This window comes from Chamaea fasciata, unplaced genomic scaffold (assembly GCF_029207755.1).
Source record: "Chamaea fasciata isolate MVZ Bird 193981 ecotype frontalis unplaced genomic scaffold, bChaFas1.0.hap1 SCAF_2, whole genome shotgun sequence".
Taxonomy (NCBI): domain Eukaryota; kingdom Metazoa; phylum Chordata; class Aves; order Passeriformes; family Sylviidae; genus Chamaea; species Chamaea fasciata.
This window is the reverse complement of record NW_027094087.1, coordinates 34,006,539-34,026,185: the sequence shown is the minus strand read 5'-3', so window position 1 is coordinate 34,026,185 and position 19,647 is coordinate 34,006,539. Positions and strand designations below refer to the sequence as shown.

The 19,647-nt window shown below is 37.9% G+C and overlaps 1 protein-coding gene across 9 annotated transcripts in view; it reads right to left on the bottom strand.

Annotated features, from left to right (window-relative positions):
- DLG2 (discs large MAGUK scaffold protein 2) overlaps positions 1-19,647 on the bottom strand; it is a 993,549-nt gene that overhangs the window by 28,581 nt on the left and 945,321 nt on the right. For all 9 annotated transcript variants that reach the window (XM_066175626.1, XM_066175625.1, XM_066175627.1 and 6 more), the window contains one exon: positions 14,241-14,316. In XM_066175626.1, the coding sequence (XP_066031723.1) occupies positions 14,241-14,316 (76 nt within the window). The remainder of the gene's footprint in view (positions 1-14,240; positions 14,317-19,647) is intronic.

Below are 19,647 nucleotides of genomic sequence, written 5' to 3'. Positions count from 1 at the left end.
GTCAGACAGTGACCTATAATGTCTCTTATACTGAAGATTCACACAGGACTTTGCAAGTGATGACCTCCAAGAGAACAGAGACCTTCTTAAATAATTTGAAGGACCAACCTCATGTGTTTGTCAGTGCTCAAATTGAATATAACCAGTATTTGGCTCCAGTTCTGCACTGAAATATTTTTAGAGTTTCAGAACACAATTTATTTTCTTACATTTGGAAATCATGGAATAAAATGTGGTTTAAAATATGTATTTCTGGAAGATGGATACTGAAAATCTCTGTTGAAATAGTTGGATACTCGTGTCACAAAAGTTTCATACCACTTTTACATTTCAAGCATATTTAAAGTTTAGTAACTGAAAACAAAGAAAAAAATGCACATGTAGAATAAATGATCCATGAAAATATCTCAGAGTATGTAAACATTCAATGTGAAATTAATGTGGAGGTCATGCACAAATAATCCAGACAGCATGCAATTTCAAAACAAAGCAAGTATGAAAGAAAGCCAGAGGGGGAAAAAAAAGGCACATGAAGGATTAAAGAAATCTATGGATGAAAGGTGGACTGACATGCACATTACATCACTTTAATGACCTAATGGATAGAATTAAATTAAAATGTGTTTTCTGTGATAATTTCTTTTACTTTTCCAAAGAAAGGAATGTAGCATGTTAACATTTCTGTTTGTGAAAATGTTGTTTGCAATGATTTATCTGAATTTGACATAGTAATGCTATTGGCATTACACTTTTAAAGGGAACATATATATATATATAAACAATAACACCTCAAGAAGCAAGGGGGTTTTAAAATTACAGTCACTTAATTACAGCACTTTGGAATTCAAGAGACTGTTATCAAAATAATAAATAAATGTGTTGTGTTTCACAGAAAATATATGAGAAATAACACTTAAATATATTGTTTGAATTTTTTCCCCAACAGTCTAGAGCAAAAACTTCAGAAAGTACATTTTCACCAGAAAAGCATATATTATTTTCATGCTTATACATGATCTAACAGTATGCACCAAAAAAACTTTTTCTCCTTCTGCAGTTTCAAGTACTGGGTTGCTTTTTTAATAAAATATTGTTCCACTTCAATTTGGATGATCAAAATCTGGCAATTTACAGCAGATGACTATCATGTGCAACCATGTCACTGTATTTACACCAGTAAAAAGCTTTCTTCCTAAAATAAAGCTGATCTAATTATATTAATATCTATAACCAAACATATTTATGCATGTGATAATATTTCTATAGATTAATCAATGTGTATATTCATGTTAATGACCATATATACTAGCATTGTGTAGTCAGAGGGTTTATATTTAAAATAAAAAGAAACTGTAAAATATTATAAAACACTAAAGTGGGTCTGACTCTGCAAACTTAGAGAAATAATTAGGCCTTGGTATTAACTGAATGAGCTTACCAAGTGTTTATTTTCTTTATTTAAGTGCATGTTTCTTCACAAGGAATCAAAGACAAGAGCCTTGATTTTGGTTTTGTATCCAATATAAATGGTATTAAAATCAGGCTGATGGTCTCCACCTTAAGGATATGAAATCCTGCTGACAGCCCCGAAAAGGCTTCTTACAGATATCATGATTTATATCTCTAATGCATAGAGACAAGGGGCTTGGCAAATAGAGAAGAGGGAGACTCAGATGGAATAAAACCCTGTTTCTATTGCACACGCCCTGTTAATTCCAGATTTTGCCTCATTGATGGAAGAGCAGAGGCCAACACTGAGTGTGTATTTTCTTTTTTAAGAAAGGATCACACGTACAAGGATCTGCGGCAAGGTTAAATTCCAAAACTCAGATGTATATTTGAGAAATTTTATTTCAATACAGGGGAAACTTTGGACCTGTCAAATACTCTGGAGCCATAGGCTCTGTACGCTTCTGGAAAGCTGTGAAATAGATGTAGGATAAATGAGACAGAGGTATTTGCCTCAATCTCTCCACCTGATAGAAAAGTTGCATGCAATTGGAATTGCAATTGTGATAGCAAACTTAGGCTGACTCAACAGCATTTATGCAGGCAGAGTTTCTGGAAGTCAGTGAAAAAGTGTCTGCAAATGGATTCCTTTTAAGTCACAGGTTCTTTGCCATGATAATGTAAAAACCTGTAATGGCAAATTACTCAGGCATTTCAGTTGCAGTGAAAAACCTGTACTATGGATTACTTCTATATGTCACTGCCATCACACAGATCACCACTAACCTAGGCAATGGCAGCAGGAGGCACTTGAAACAGACAAGTGCCTAAGACTAAAAGGCAAATGAAATTTTCAAGTTGTTTGACAACAGAACAGTGACATCATTCACAGCGCTTGCTCTGCGACGGAAAGGAATCTCTTGTCAGAAAAAAAAAATGGAGGAAAGCGTTCACTCATGTCCTGGCTTGAATCCTTGTTTGATACTACTGAAACATAGACTGTGCTTTGAAGAAGCCAAGAAAAATAATTGTGATGTGCACTGAGCACTGTTGCTTGACCAAGTATCCCCAGATGCCCCCAGTTATGTAAGCCTGGGTTACACATACCAACCTCCCCTGGTTGTGACAGACATTAAACCGCTGTGTGTTTCTTCTTCTCAAGAACTCACTTGGGTACTTTTCTGTGTCAACATCTGTTTTGTATTCTAAATGTTTTTCCCTAGGCTCAGCAGCCATATATATGTTAGTCATCAGCTAACAGGGGAGTGGTTTAATGGGAAATTTTCATGTAACACTAAATAAACAATCCTATTTCAAAATTTTCTTTGTAGTGGTAAACATCACAAAAAACAGTCTGTTATTTGATAGTTGTACCATTCTGCAATAGGCAAGTATATTGTTGTTTACTTTGAACTTCTTCCCTAATTTTTTTTCATAGTGTAGCTGATCCAACCCCTACAATTTAGTGCAGATGTGCTCTTAACATGGGTTGTTCTCTTTAGGCTTTGCAGAAGATCCTAATAGGTTGGGGAAACATTTTTTTATAGTGCTCTAACAGGTCTATTTTCTCAAAGCCAGTAAGTTCCCAACTGCTTCAGGAATGCTTTCTTTTGCCATTTCATTCAACAAATGCTAATCTTCAGTCATGAGCTGGGAACCAGTGTACAGGGACCACCTGAGAAAAAGCTGCTCCAGAGCACTGGCTGTGAAATTATTTTTTACAGGGTGTAGATGGATTTCATATAGCATCTAATTTTAGGCAGGTTTGAGCTATGCTTTAACCTAGTTTTTATGTTATATGATTATGTATGTCATTTTTGTTCTCAGATTGGTCTGGCAGTGCATATGAAAGATTAATTTTACTGCTTCTCATCTGCAATGTGGTTTTCTTCTTCTTTAACATCTGATTTTGGCCTAAGTTAAATGAAAATGCCTCATGTACTCAGCCTTCTACAAAAATCTACAAAATTTATTATAAACATTATGTCTCTGCAACCCCTTTCTCTATATTTAACTGACACTTTTTGTATTAGGGAGATTCATTTCCTCATTTGAACACTGACTTAAATAACAGATTGGGCACTCAAACACTGTTAAATCCCTATATTTAAATATTCTAATTTTATAAATCTCTATATTATATGTTTTAAATCTCTCCCATCGTACCAAAAATTTGCACTGACACCAGAAAGAAAATTTTTGGAATGTAACATATACTCAGTGTTATTTCTCCTTGGAAGCAAATATATCACCTCACTGGTTTTATAATGGGCTTTTTCACTTGGCAGTCCCAAGCCACGACGAATTTGAAATCTCGGGTTAAATGACCTGACCAAGTCTAGAGGATTGCCAGTGCTACTGAGCCATTCTTGCTTTCCTGATGTAATCCCAAATTTGGCCATGGGTTCACACACACAGAAAGCACCTCAGGATGTCCGTGCAGATGTGTAGAAGATAAACTGAGGATTTGTGAGTGGCAGGTGTAAGCCTGGTTGTACAGAGATCACAGAGAATATTCTCTGAGATGTCCATCTTTCATTCTCAGTCTGCACGCACAATTACATGCTGGCAAACAGCACTAGCCAACTTCCCTAAGATTTTTTATGAGATGTAAGGGGAAGGGCATCCCTATTCTATATCCCTAAGTTAAGCCTTTAGTTTTCTTAGATACTTCAATACTTCCTTATTGAATTTTTGTACCATATTCTGTTTTGGTAAGTGAGAACCAACTGAGTGAGAAGAAGCTTGAAAATAACTCTGCTTGCTTAGTTTACCCATGAAGTTGTAGGGAGATTTGGGTGTTTGCAATCCAAAATGAAAAAGTAAAAGCCTGATTAAAAACTCCAAGGTGTCTAGCTTCTCCAGACAAGGGTAGGGTGGCTAAGTATTCATAGGTATGAAATTTTAATAATATACATTTTTTAAAGACTGAATTATTGCTTGTTGTCTGCCAGCAACTCAATTTTAATTCCTGGCAAAACAACAGTTAAGACCAACATAAACTACCCGGGGAGAAGAAAGACAAATAGACTTTCAAGAAAACACGTAAAATCAGTATTTCCAATTTTGCAAACCTGTATTTAACTTGGTGCAAGGTATGAAGGGAGTACTTTTCTATGCTAATTTGCATGGTTCTATCACTGTTAGCAAGATGAAACACCAACATAAAATCTTGCTTACGTGACAGCCAAGGTAATTTACACATATCTGCAGGTTGCACACCGAGATAGAGGGAAGGAATTGTTCAAACAGCAGCACTGGAATTGATAGCATGAAAATAAGAAAGGGCAAAGCTCCTTGACAGTGAAATCAATTTGGATGTAGAATAATCTGCCCCAAGGGAAATAGAAAAACCTAGATAATTTTTTCACATTTAAAACAAATCTGCTAATCTTAAGTACTGTGGGGAATAACACTGCAGTGCTTGGAGAGAAGGGGGTGGTGAAGGGAAAAGAGCTAAACAACAATCCTCTCCCAGCTGAAGTATCTGTGTTTCTGTGATGAGATGCTCACAGACCCAGCATCTCAGAGATGTGCTGCGGTCCAGCGTGGGCTTGGACCTAGCCAAGCTCACTGCAGCCAAATGGGCCGTGTGAAGGTCTTCCTCAACTTCCTCTATGTTCTAAATATTCCTAGTCAATATTTTTTCCTGAAAAGGAACTTTCCCACTTGGAGCTGATGTACGTCATCAGCTACTGATAAACCTTTGTGGATGTGAACTTGTTGCAGCACTCTTTGTGCAACAACGATGTCAGAAGAGGTCCAGAGATCAGAAGTAGCATAGTGTGCACTTGGCAAAGCTTTGGGACTGTCTGATCATCCAGACCCACAGGTTTTCCTACAGTATACGGTGGGACCTTTATCCACTTGACCTGTGTTCCTCAGTTATGATAAGGTATTTTCTTAAATCTTTTTTAGAGCTCTGATTCCCAGTTGACTGCTGGTGCTTCTCTAGGTTTTAAAATGAAATTGAGGATTTTGGTCTCTATGCAGCATTTTGAATTAATTTCACTAACAAATAAAGCTGCAGAAGGTGTTGGTTATCTGTGCTATTAAAAACCACCAACTTGCTAATTTATAACTGGTTTTTGTGGAAACATTCACGCAGTCAAGTGCTGTGCACTTGTGCAAGTGCAAACGACTGCATTAAATGGATGATTGCACAAAATAAGTTTCATAAAGACCTTTTTTACTTTTTTATGGAGAAGTGGAGAAAGATTTACAATACCTACATGGCTTCAAACTGTACTTATGGAGAGATAGTTGGACAAGATAATCTTTTGATCTTCCCTTTTGCGTTAAAGGAGAGTGATTGGTGTAGCAGGCTGAATTATGGCTAAGGTCTGGCTCAGCAGACATAAATCATACCAGGCTCTTGGTTTTCATTGAATACATTAATTTATTTACACCTGACAGTTGAAGTTATAATAAATAAAGGCACGGGCAAACAAACCCAAAATCAATCTTCAGGAGACTGGTTTGAGGTTTATTTAGGAGGTAAAGCTCCCAGATCTTCCAGTAACGCATTTCACACGACCAGTCTTGATATCCAAGCAGGATGTCAAGTTACATGGACTATGGCTTTGACCCATGGGGCAGTTCCTGTGTCCCTGTAACCTTCCAAACATGATCTCTGAGTCACTAAGGCAACCACCTGAGCTGCTTTAATTTAACTGAGTCAGAAATAAAGATGTGAAATATAGAGCATGTCTCTTCTGGATGAGTGTTGATGCTTAACTCCACACTTCTGGATCTTTGTGTGAAATCTTCATAGAAGAAAACTTTGTTCTCTTTCTGATTCTTTGACAATATCTACTGCCAATACCATAAATTTTTCCTTTCAACTGATTTTTTAGATGAAAACCCAAGTAACTATGGCATTATCTATACATACATACAACCTTCCTACTATTTAATTCAGGATATTAGACATCAAGTTATAAAAATAGACCATGCATGAAGTTTAACTCAGCACAGATTTCTGCTGCAACAGCTTAGAAGAAAAACAATTAACTCTCAGCTGTAAACTTTGGTATTTTTCCTGTGCTAGCAAATTTTCACAGTGCTATCTTTAATCTGTGACTGATTTAAACATTGCACTACATATTTTTATGTCAGTTACTCTCCTAAAAATTTCTCTTACCTAAGCAGGGATGGCACAAACTTATTGTGGGATAGGAAGTACAGACACTATAGTCTCTAATATTATGGCCACCTAAGAAACAATGTTATCCTATAAATAGAACTCCACACCATTAGCAGAATTACAGAAAAGAACCAGAAAAAACTGTAAAATCTACAAAATAAATGTGCCTATATCGCTCATTAATGGCAAAATTACTCTTTTAGTTATTTTCTTTGAGTGACAAGATGCAAATAGGCAGAAATATTTTTCATCAGCTGGATAAATTTAATGACAATTCCTTTATTTCTCAAATTTTCTACCCTAATCCACTTTGTTTACAAATTGCTGGCTGATACTTAGAATTTGTACTTCTCAATAAAATGAAATATGGAAAACAGACACAAAGTTTTTTTACTTAAGTATTTTCTTTCATTTTGAAAGAAATTTTGTCAAATACTCTTCTTTTACTGGATTTTTCAAAGAAAGCTACAAGAACATTTCTTCACTTCAGCTGGGTAAAAGCCTCAAGTTTGAGCTGACAGTTTTTTCACAATTTCTAGAACTGATTCACCTTCTTAAAAACCAAGATTTTAAAGGCCTATCAGTTTCCTGCCTGAGACAACACTGCTACCATGACATAAATTAAAACTGAAGACTCGTTTTCCTTTATTTTTGACTCTACCTGGACCCAACAGGCATTATTATGAAATTACTGCATGTAATTGTGGAGTGCCTCAAGATAACCTGGAACAGTAAGAATCCGTTAAGAATCCGTTAATTTTTTCTGGCTATGTGCTGTTTTATCATTTGAATTTCATTTGCTTACTTCAGCACATGAGTGAAGCACATGCTGATGACAGCACTATTTCTAATGCACGCTGAGCAAAAAGTGTTCAGCTCAAGGGGAATGGTCAGATCAGCCCAACATTGCAGGCTCATGTCAACCCAAAAGTGCAGCCAGCATCCACTGCCTGGCACCAGCTCCATCATGAAGTGTGAAGACAGAGATGTGGAGGATGTGAAAACTCATGAAAGAGCAAGGGCAGTTGGACAAGTGACATTCAGATTTTCCTCCTGGTCCTGCCTACAGAGAGGGGGTTGGACTTTAGCACTGGGAGCGTGTGACCAAGTTGTTGTTCTATACCACACACATCAACCCTGGGGTGTGTGGATTCAGCAGGAAAAGCTGGGTACCCTTTACTGGCAGTCATCCAGTGGGAGTGGCTTATTTGCAGTTTAATTTTCTGCTGGTATTAAAACCAGCACACTCCTATGTGGGAAGAAGTCATCTCCTCCCAGAAACAAGCTGTTCCACAAACAAGAACAATGCTGAGATCTGATTCTTCCATGACACCCAGTGTTACCCTATTTTGGAGGTCTTAAAGCTTTTGACAGAACTTAAATCCAAGAGAGGGAAAACCATAGAATCATAGAATATCCTGAGTCAGAAGGGACCAACAAGGATCATTGAGTCCAACTCTTGGCCCTGCACAGGACATCCCAAGAGTCACACCATGTGCCTGAGAGCATTGTCCAAACACTTCTTGAACTCCGCAAGACTTGGTGCTGTGACCACTTCCCTGGGGAGCCTGTTCCAGTGACCAAGCACCCTCTGGGTGAAGAAGCTTTCCCCAATATCCAACCTAAACCTTCACTGACTGAACGTCAGGCCATTCCCTTGGGTCCTGTCACTGGTCACCAGGGAGAAGAGATCAGTGCCTGCCCCTCTGCTTCCTCTTCCAAGGAAGCTGTAGCCTGCAATGAGGAAATCCCTTTGCCTCTCAGGAATGATGACCCTGTAAACTACACACTGAGTGCTAACGAGCTCTCCAAATCGGCAGCTTTTTGAACATACTCAGATTGTGGATTTTCCTCTACTTTTATGATGCTTGTCCCAGTACCAATCACGTCAGGAAATCGGTTCATTATGTCAAATATCTTTAGAAAAGAAGTGCAAAGAACAGTGGGTCAAAATCCATCGCATATGTGGAAAACTTTCAGATTTTGGACTACAGAACTGCTTCTCCCTAAAGATGGTGAACTTTTATACTTCTTTACTGGGCTTCAAAAAACTGAAAGCTAGTAAAGAATTGATGTTAGAAAAAAATCTTCATTAGGCAGAGAGAGGGTATAGACAGCCTAATACACTGCTTTTTTCAGTCAGGGATTAAATTGAGATGATTGCCTTTTTCTCTGCACTGATACACCTGGATCTGCCTCAGTAAACCACTAGCACAGATGCTGTACCTGAGACCAGGGCAGGTGTGACTGCAGCTTCTGCTCAGTGACAAAGACAAATAATCTAATTTTCACGGACACTCATATAAGAAGAAATAAAAACAGGGTTAAGCTGCAGCAGTTCAGCCATTTCTAAGAATGAGGAGAGCGAACCACTGAAGTGGGCTGTTTGGGAAGAATATGAAATATCTGTAATGGCAGGTCTTTAAGCAGAGATTAGACAAATCTGGGATATAGGAGGAAGTTACAGACTAAACCCTCAGGGCAGAGGTGACCACCTGAGGTTTCTAAAGACCAGTTTTACTCTGTTTTGATGACTAGGGCTGAAAAATATAATGATTTTCCAGAGCATAAATGGTTGGAAATTCGTGAGTTTATTTGTTTGGCTTTCCCCCCTGCCCCCCTTCAAATACTTAATAAACTGTCAAAAGGTGTCCTCTGCATCAAGTTCTGTTGGTCACTGGATTTTGACACTTGGAGGAAAGCTGCATTAAATATGCAGAGGGTTTTGTTTACCCCACAATACCAAATTTGCTGTCTTAGTCAGGTTTCGCTTTTTCTCTTCATGCCTCAGTGCAATGTTGTTTAAATGACATTAAAGCAAGAAGATGACCTTACATTTCAGGCATCTGTGGGATCTGTAAACAGAAACTGCACATAAGAAATATTATTAAATGCTATCAAACTTCTGACTGTCACAATAAATTCATTTGGAGGCAGCTGAAGAGGCTGGCTGAGTATGATGTAGGTGATCTGACTGGAATCTAAAAAGAACGGTGGATGACAAGCTAAGTGAATAGAAAAAACCCCTAATGGGTAGTGATGGAGCAGTGTGGTGTGGGTCACAGCCCAGGATCTGCACTGCTGGTGAGCAGCAGGGCTGAAAGGGGTTTTGGAGGGATGGGGCAGTCCCTTTTCTTGGTAGGCACCTCATCCCTGTTCAGTACCCTGCTGGGCAGCCTCACTAGGGCAGGCACACATCTGGGACTGCTTTCCATGGCTGAATATCTTCCCACACCCTGACATACACATTAAAAATGAAGATTGTGGGAGACATCACTTTCATTTCATTGGCAAATGAAATAGAGTATTTGCACATAAGACAATATTCTGGAGTCACTGGCCGGATAAGGTGTGAAATGAAAAGGCACGTGGTATAAAAAAACAGTTCTCTGTATGAAATTAAGTTTTATCTAAATGTTTCTGATATTTCAACACATCTCTGGAAACAGGCAACACCCATAAATATTAGTAAAACTGAGGTGTTGCTGAAAGTCTTTCCAAGAGCTGTAATTTCAACTGCAGAATATTTTCAAGAGACAGTCAAGGAAGTGTATGTGATCTGACAAGGAGTAAAGCGAAAGGTGCTATTTTTGTCTCCTGAAAGACCTGTTGTAATTATAACAGTTGAGAAAAAAGTAGATTACTGGCTAATCTCTTTCCCCCCTGCAATATTTCTGTCACTTGACACTCTGATTCACTAAAAAATCTGAAAAGCCCTCAACAATTGTGGGTTTTAGGATTAGAAAATGAAAGGCTATTTTTGCTCAGTCTGAAGCCTGTGGTAGGGAGAGAATTACCAAGAATTCATATGCTGTTTTGACAAATACATAACCCTGTTCACAGCTACTCACATGCTCTGATCCTTTTGGTGCAAGGGTGAGCATCAGAACATAGTTGGGATATGATCTTGAGTTCAACATAGCATAAAACATATTTTTTAATGAAGCTTACAGCTTCTTTGGCTTCCTCCAGCAAAAATTTCAGACATAAACCTTTGGTCAGCTCCATTTTCCATTGATTATCCATAGACCAGTGAGCCCCAAAAACTGAGAAAGCAAATGCTTAGGAAATCAACTATTGTGTTTGGGTGTTGTTGTTGTGTGGTTTTTTTTTTTGTTTTGTTTTGTTTTGTTTTGTTTTGTTTTTGTTTTGTTTTTGTTTTTATGTTTTTGTTTTTTTGGTAAATGTTTCCAGTGTCCTGGGAACACTATCCTTTGCTGCAGCAGAGAGTGGCCGCAGGGAACCAAAGCAGTGTAGTGGTGGATTTGATGCATCAGCCACCTTCAGTAAATAGAAAAAATGCTGAAGTTCACTACAACAATTATAAGAATGAAGATAGAGGCTGAACTTGATCAACACAACAAAGCACAATCTTTGCTTGGTGAAATGAAACTGTTTATACTTGTATTTGTATTCTTTTCCTTACTACATAGATGTTTCCATCTCTAACAGGTCTGATACCTTTAAAAGTGTTAATGGGGCCTGGATCCTGGATGTCTCTGAGCCTGAACAAATAAATTTCTTTGGGACAGAATAAGCAGAACATGAAAGAAAAGTAGCCCTGTAGGGTTAAGCCAGAGATCCAGTTAGCCAAGTAGCTTTTTGGCACAGTCCAATGACAGATGATAAAAAGAAAAAGTAGAAGTAATATGATCCTTTCCCTTTTATAACATCTTTTATTGAAATGAACAATTAATATGTTCTGAGTTACATGGCAAACATCTTAAAGTTGTCATTAGTTTTGCTACTTGCTAACCTACATAATTCCTTTTCAACTTACTTGTTTTTTAAGCAATATCCATTAATAATGAGCATGGGGATTTTATTATGCATTGCATGGAAAGGTAGTATCTGTGGCCTTATTTAAACTTGACACCAGAAGGTTTCCCTAGAACTCCCTAATTTTGATTCACATTCCCTGTTTCTGTATCCATCCTGATTTTTAGACTTTATTTTCACAAGGCACGGATTGGAGGAGTCCAGTGAAACAAATCTGAAGTCATATAAATATTCTAAATTACATTTTTAAGAAGTGCTGAGCTAATTTTATAGATGAAGTAACATACAAGTTTGGCCTGAAAAAGAGGAACTTTGGGCCTTTGGAAAGATTATCCTTCAGCTCTTCCTACAAACAGGTTTGTCAACTATATTGCTGAACATTCTTAAACACCTTTTCAGTGAGACACAAGGAGCTGATAAACTACCAATGTCACCCTATCTGTAACACTTTCTTTGCATCTTATCTCCAGATATGGGATTAAAAATGAGGTATAAACAGACGAAAACGCAAAAAAACTTTATAATCTCATAGAATAAATAGACTGTTTCTACTTTAAATGATAAGATAGTTATCTCAAAGAAATTTTGATATTATCTTAGGAAACCTTTGCTGTGGGTTATTAGCTCTTGAACACTGCTTATACAGGGGAAGAAAAGAGTCAGAGTTAGTGAGATGATTCAGGTAAAATTGCAGTAAGGTACACCATTACCTGTTCAAAACCCCCAAGGATTCTCTGTATTCAGTTTTTGTTGTTGTTTTTTTTCAATTTTTTAAATGCTTCCATGCACATCTCCTGGCCAAATTTAGAAATATTCCATGAAAAGATTTCTCTCAGTTTCATCTGTAGAGTAAACTAAGACCTTTACACTTGCCCACAGAGTCATGAATGTATGAGCCAGAGGTGCCACAGACCCACATAAGCTCATTCCTATCTGAATTTTAGCTTGATTTTGAAACAAAGGAGTTTTCCCAGGCCTACAGCAGCCCTGTTGACCTGGGATAAATTTGTTCCAAAGTGGAAAAAAAAAGTAAAGAATGGACTCTTAGACATTTTACACCATTTCTTTTTGGAGATTGAAAGACCAAATGGAAATAGTGACACCTAAAATCCACATACATATGCGTGTACTCAAATACCTCATTTCACGTGCAAGGTTTGGTCCCAAAAGGCTACAGTGGTCTTGCTCTGTAATTACACAATTTCCTAAACACTGAATCAAATACTGATGTTGAGTGGCTGGAAGATTAACATTACACTGATGACAAAAATGGAAAAACAATTTGGGGAATCAAGAGGTAATTAAATTCTTGACAGAATCACTTGAAAAAGGACCATTAGTTATATGAATGAATTATTCCCCTGCAGCTGCAATTACATAGGGGAAATAGATATTTAAAAAGTGATTTCATTGGCAATATAAAACTTATTATCCTTCAAAATAAGTGGCAACAGAAATATACAGGGTTGCAGAGAGTGGACATTTCAAAGTAAGAAATGGAATTCTGACTTCTGAAGAAATGCTGTGCAATGAATCAGTCTTTTCTTAGTGCATTTTATTATATATTTTTTACCAAGTTATCTGCAAGTGCAAATAATGTACAGTTCCATGGGCCTTATAAGTCTGGAAAACTTATTTCAGTCAGTACAATAATTTTGCATTTGTATTGAATTCAGGAATTGTTCTGTAGAACAGTAACAGGGAAGTATTTGCAAGTGTGAAATATTATTTTGCTGGCACGTAGAGACTTGGGAACCTCTGTGCTATGAAGAGGAATTTCTTACCCTGCTAATCTGTCTGAAAGGACAGAATAAGGGAATTATTAATATTATCATTATGGAAGGAAACTGAAGAAAGAAGAGATTAAGAATGAGATGTTCAAACTCAGCAGAAGACCACAGAAACAGCAGGTCTGGAAGGGACCTGCTGAACCATTTAGTTATTTCTCTAGCACCTACCTATGGCTGTGTCTGCTCATCACACAGTTTTGGCCCTGCTCCGCCTTCTGCAGCCAAGCAGGACATTTCCCTCGTGGCTGCTGAATCTGTCTCCTAGTTTGCTCACAGAAGCCCTCAATTGTAAATTCCAAACATGCCAGTTGGACAGGTTTCAAAAATAAATCCCTGCAAATGTCAAGTATTCATGACTGCTACAACTGCAAGCTACACTTCAGCAGAAAAATATACCAGCCAGGACTGTGGGCATTTCTCATGCTGTAATACTTGCCAGCCAGATGGCACCAGACAGAATAGTGGTCACCAGGCTAACAAGAATTGCTGACTTGGGCACAGTAAAGCAGTTCTGGGAAGTGGCAACAGCAGGAATGCTGTTCTGTCTAGGCAGCCCTGGTGGAATGTAACTTGCACGTTTTGTGTTGTATGGCCATTGTGTCTGGTTTGAAACACACCTGTGTTCAATGTCTGTCACAACTGTCAAAGCATGACACCCAAAACCTAATTTCTTCTATCCAGGACTCCTTAACTCACAACTTTTGGTTTGTGATTTAACAGCTTTTGAAGCCAGGGAACTTAGGCTTCTGGTCCTATTTCATTAAACTGCTATCCATCTGCATTCATTTTTAAAGTCTTTTCTTTATCCACCATTTAACTAAAATCACAGCTATCATGGAATGCTCTTTATTTTCTTAGTATCTTCCCCTTAGGAGGCACTGTCATTCAGTATTATTATAAAAAGAATATTTAATTATTTCAAAGATTGTATCGTACTAATCTCTGATCTACATTTCACTATATTGCAGGTCTTGGTTGCAACAACCTAAATATTCCTTATATTGCTAAGATCTTTTTCTACTCTGGAAAAAAACAATTGTAAAGTGCAATTTCAAAAGGTTTCACTATTTACGTACCCCTTTTGCATCAATTACACCGGGTTTCGCGTTGAATTTCACTGTCTTCAAACGTGCACGCTCCTTTCTTTCAACTCTGGGGAAAAGGAAACACAAATGAAGAAAGACACGTTGATCACAGCAGCATTTTGTAAGAAACATTTGATAACTGCTCTCCCAAGACCATTGGCAGCTTACTGTACCTAGAGTAAACATTTAAAGCAATTTTCATACATTGAAAAGGAGAGGTCACTTCCTCAGGCAGGCAGCAGTTTTCTGGGAATTGTGGGACTGGGTTTGAGGAGTCTTGGCTGCCCTACACCAACAGAACAGCACTGCCTCTCAACAGACATGGGAGTCTGGGAAAAGCATGCTGGGGACAGATTTACTGTCTCTGATTTAAGCTGTTCAAAAACCAGGCAACATTTAGAGTTCTGTGGTCAGAGGAATAAAACAAGGACATGTCCTTGCTCACCTTGATTAATATGGACATTACTCTGTAAGTGATGTTTCCTACCTTTGCAAAATCATCTACAGACTCTGTCATTGACTGGCTCAAGTAAAAAAAAGTAAAAAAGTAAAAAAATCTACCTGAATCTGAAACACTACCCTTACTTGTCTAAGACTGGGAATTGCTCTAGGAAATCTCCATCGAATTCTCCAAAGCTAGCTTAGAAGACACACTAGAATATATTCCTGCAAATCTCTTGCTTTCCAAGCCTGGGTAGTAGGAATTCATAATTTCTGCTAATTATTTTCCAAAATACAAACTCTAATGTTTTGATAGAATGATAATTAACACAGCATGTTTCCTTCTGTCTGAGTAGGCTTATATATGCCCTCCTGAAACACAGTGAATGTTGGTTACTATAGCTACAGTTTAAATTTAGATTAAATGAATTTCTCTATAAGTGTGGAATATTCACATGGAAACAGCTCAAGTGCATCTTTCAAACTAAATCTATGTTATTAAAAACACATGAACAGTCTCAAACTTGAACTAGCAGATGAAGTCCCTTGGTAGTACCGGTAAGAAATGAAGACTTGAGGCTGTGTAATTGCCTAAATAGAACTGAGGCTGTATAATTGCCTAAATAGGATGGATGCCTTCTGAGGAAATAATTAGCACAAATGAACACAATATTCTACTTATTAATCTGTGTTAACATTTAAACTCATTTCAGCCCTGCCTAACTTCCTAAAACATCTGCTTTTAACTTAATTTCTTATTCACTGAATAAAGAAATTTGGAAATTAACCCTGAAGAGTGAATCCTATTTATGGAGTTTGTCATAAGTGCATTAGCAGCCATGGCGGCATTGCTGCTTTCTAGAGGCATAGCAGACAGGTGAGGAGCTGCAGAAACATTCTGCCTTGCTTTGGGAAGTATTTAAGTAATGCCATGAAGTGCCATTAGTCCTTCAGGGAAACATAACAACAGTGCTCATACATGCTCAGCATGCCTACTGATTGTTCCAAACATTTCATCATCTGGCACTTGTATTAAGGGTAGCACACAATTCTGCCTCCCATTACAATTTGCATGACACCTTCCACAATAAAACTGCTCTCAGTTATAATTTAGCTGAAACGTAGAATTATAAGCTGAAATGTTCTGTGTCTTAGGCTGACTACATTACTGTTGCCGCCTGAACTGTCAGTAAAATGGGTCAGCTGGAAGAAAAAGGCAAGGACAAAATAAATGAGTTTGCCCAATTTATAATATAATCTTAAACTTCTTCAGCTCAGGTGCTGTATTGCCTTTTTGTGTTTGGTCTGGATTTCATATTGTGGCAGTGGGTTGCTCTGGTTTTAGGAATATACCTCTCTTTTTCCTGAAGGAATGAACCTAAATTTCAGTAAAACTTTATTTTTACGTGCTCTGGAGAACTCCTGGAATTTAGCCTTGTTTCTGCAAAGACTTAGCCTCTGCTGAAATGGTCAGGGTGCAGGACTTCAGTGAACTAAGATGTTAGAATTTCTCATCTGAGCTACTGGGACTTTTTTTTTTTTTTTTTTTTTTTTTTTTTTTTTTTTTTTTTTTTTTTTTTGCCACAGACAGAGCTAAAAAGGGAACTAAACTAGTGAAGACACAAAGTTTTGAATCTCTGTTCATTTAGATTTGTTGATCCAGCTCTTAGAAAAGGCACTTTTAAAAGCAACACTAGCACTGCCACTTTTTTGCAGGTTTGTAATTTTTATATTTAAGGAAAAATAAACATGGCTTTTTTTCCCCAAGAAGAAAGAAGTTTAGGTACAAAGGGTTATTTGCAGCAGCTGACACTGTGAACGTCTAAACAGCATATGAATGTAAATTCCTTACATTGGTTTAGTTGACCACCATTTGAACATTTTGATTCATCAGCTGAACATACTGCTTTTAAAGAAAGAAATGTTGCACTTAACACGGTAACCAGTTTTCTATCACCACTGCTGGACAAAGCAGGATTATGGGGTGATTATGAAGTGAAGCGGAGGACTCCTATCTCCCAGATTTGCTGGGCCCAGACCTGCAACCCTGACTTACCTGATGTACACATTGCTGCCATGACCCTTTCTAAGTATATATTTGCCTGATAGCACTATGCCTAAGGGGTAAGGAAAGCATGGCTATGATTTCCAAAACAACTTCATGGCTCAGTCCCATTTTTCAAAGGTGCCTGAAGGGTCACTGAAACTCAAAGAAGTTTCAAGAAATGTTTGAAGAAGCCTACATCCAGCGTTCAAACATGACTGGAGCTGAAAAGCTCTGAGTCCTATGTGGAGACAGTACCACCCTAGCACAACTTAAGGGGACTTCACCTCCATCTTCCCATCCACTCTCCAAGTAGAGCTGCATGCAGAAATACAGCTGTGCACAGGGAAATTTTTCAAGATCATCTGAGATCTGGGCCAGTTGGAGTATACTCTGTATACTGTCTCTTGAAAACATTCCTGGTGGTAGATACCTCTTGGACCTTTTTATTTCAGAAATGGTCAGGATTCACTCCCTTCTTCCCAAGTAAAGCTAGAGAAGTGGAGCACTACATTGAAAATACACTTCAACTTTCAGTATTCCTTCACTAGTAAGTTCAAGATTTCAGTTCTTTAGGATAATGTTCTCTTCCTGCTCTTCTGAGGAACTTATTAATGGGATGCAACACTCACTGCACTGCAATGTCTATCTGCTTTTGTGTTTCTGGGCAGACATAACTGTTGAAAAAGGGCCTGTGGGATTTTTCAAAATGAGACACTCAGCTCTTCGTAAGTGCTGCAAACAAGAAAAAAAATCAAGTACAACTCAACAATACATGAACTGTGATCACACACTTCTGGACCACTGGGAGTTTTGTCAGTGCCTCCCTAAAATCACTAATCAGTCTTCACAGGGGTAAGGTAGAATATTAAGTGAGAAATGCTTTAATCTTCAATAATAGCATTCGTTGCCGATGTAGAACACAGATGCAAACTGAAAACTTGTTTCTAGAATGAAATAAAATGGTAACAGCAGGTTAATTTGCACAGATTTGGGTGTTTTGCAGGAAGACAGTTATTTCCAAATCCAGCATGAGCAATGTAGTGAGGAGAGTTAGCAAATACAAGAAAGCAATGTAAAATGGATACTCAAAAGACCTTGCCATGTCTCTTGTCTTGCTTCACAATTTTCAGGTCACCTGCACTATATTTGTTTTGCCTGCCTATCAAGTGAAAGGTAAGTGAAAATATGTATGCACTATTGATACTTCAAATATATGATCTCAGTTCATAGCTTTTTATTGCTTCCATTCTCTGTGAGATGTGAGAGCTGAGCTTACCAAGAGATTCCCATTCTCAAAATTATTTTGGAGCATTCCTGAAGCGGCATTTTTGCACCAAACATGCATTTTTCAGTAGGAGAGAATGTGCTCTGCTTCAGCTCTCCATCTGCAGCGGCTTGCTTATGGAAAGCAGCTCAGCACCTAGTCAATATTTATGAAGAGTAGACCTAACGACAGTAGGAAGTGACTTCTCATAAAACTGAAGCACAACCTTATTCTGTTTAAAAGCTAACAGCTGGTTTCCTTCAGCACAAAAGTTTCACATCATTGCAAGAGCACAGGAAGAAGTTTATACCTACACATACATACAAATTTCATTCCATATTAAATTTTTTCCAATTAGATTAGTGATTATAGACAGACAAATTATTTTAGACAAAGACTACCTGATTATGCCATGCTAAAAAGTTTTATCATCCAAGGATTAAAACGTTAATTTTATTTAACATTTAGAAAGGTAGACGATTTATAGGACACCATTACAAATAAAAATCATTTGAGTGGATAAACATGCCCTTCTGCCAAGTTGAGCAGAACAACAAATTTAAGTTGGCTTTTCACCCACAGGGACTTCTGTGCTGGGAAAACCTCTTGTTCCTTGTCCTTAAATGTTTGTGAAACACTGGTTTTATGTACTTACCCCCCGACTTTGCTCTAAAAGGAGAGTGTGGTTACATGTACTTGTGGGGAGAACATTCTCTATTTGAGAACACAAGTATCAGGCTGGTATTATTACAGCTGGTAATAACAGAGATAAAAGTTGCATAACATTTGCCAGACAGATGTACTTAAACTACCTGAAAATGGGTATCTTAGAATAATGTCAAGACTGACAGCAGTTTTGTGACTGCACATCTGAAGGACAACAAAAAGATTAGTGTAATTATTTCAGCGTTTTAAGGCCAAATCCTCGTTGGCTGAGCAGAAGGAGCAGTTGTAAAAGTGGTGAGAATTTATGCTCAGCCGTTCTGGGGCAATCTGTGTGAAATCTGAGGCTGCATTCCAGACCCACAGACTCAAGGCAAGCAGATATACACACACCACAGAAAATACTGAGGCTTGACATTTGTGAGGTGGGAGGTTGCTGTTGTGGTGGGCTTGCAATGTAGGAGCCTGTCCCTGTGCAGAGACTCAGCAAGGAAAAAGTGAAAAGAACTGGAGGTGTAAAATCAATCACAGCAAATGAAAATCTATTTACTATTGAATTAGAGCATCTGTCTAGGAATGAAATACACTCTTACATATGCATGTTGGTTTCATGCATTTAGTTCGTTGCCTTTAACCAGTGCATTTCCACAGGGAGGGAATCTTGGACATGGGCTGCTCAGCTTGCTGCTGCCCTTTTAAAGGAAGCTGTTTTTTTTTTTTTTTCTTAAATATGGATAATAGGAAGGGCAATGAAGTAAATAAAAATTCTCATGATAAAAAGCACAGATAATGTGGAAGCTCTAATCTAAATCTATCTATATATCTATCTGTCCAAATGTAAAAAAAAATCCAGTGGAAATCTAATTCTGTTGGTCATTCTAGTATAAATAGCAATTTTCTTTGATAAGGGAGCACTTCACACACGTAACCAGAGTGTCCAGGCAATACTGCAGGCTGCCTGAGACATTGGTAGAGGGCTGGTA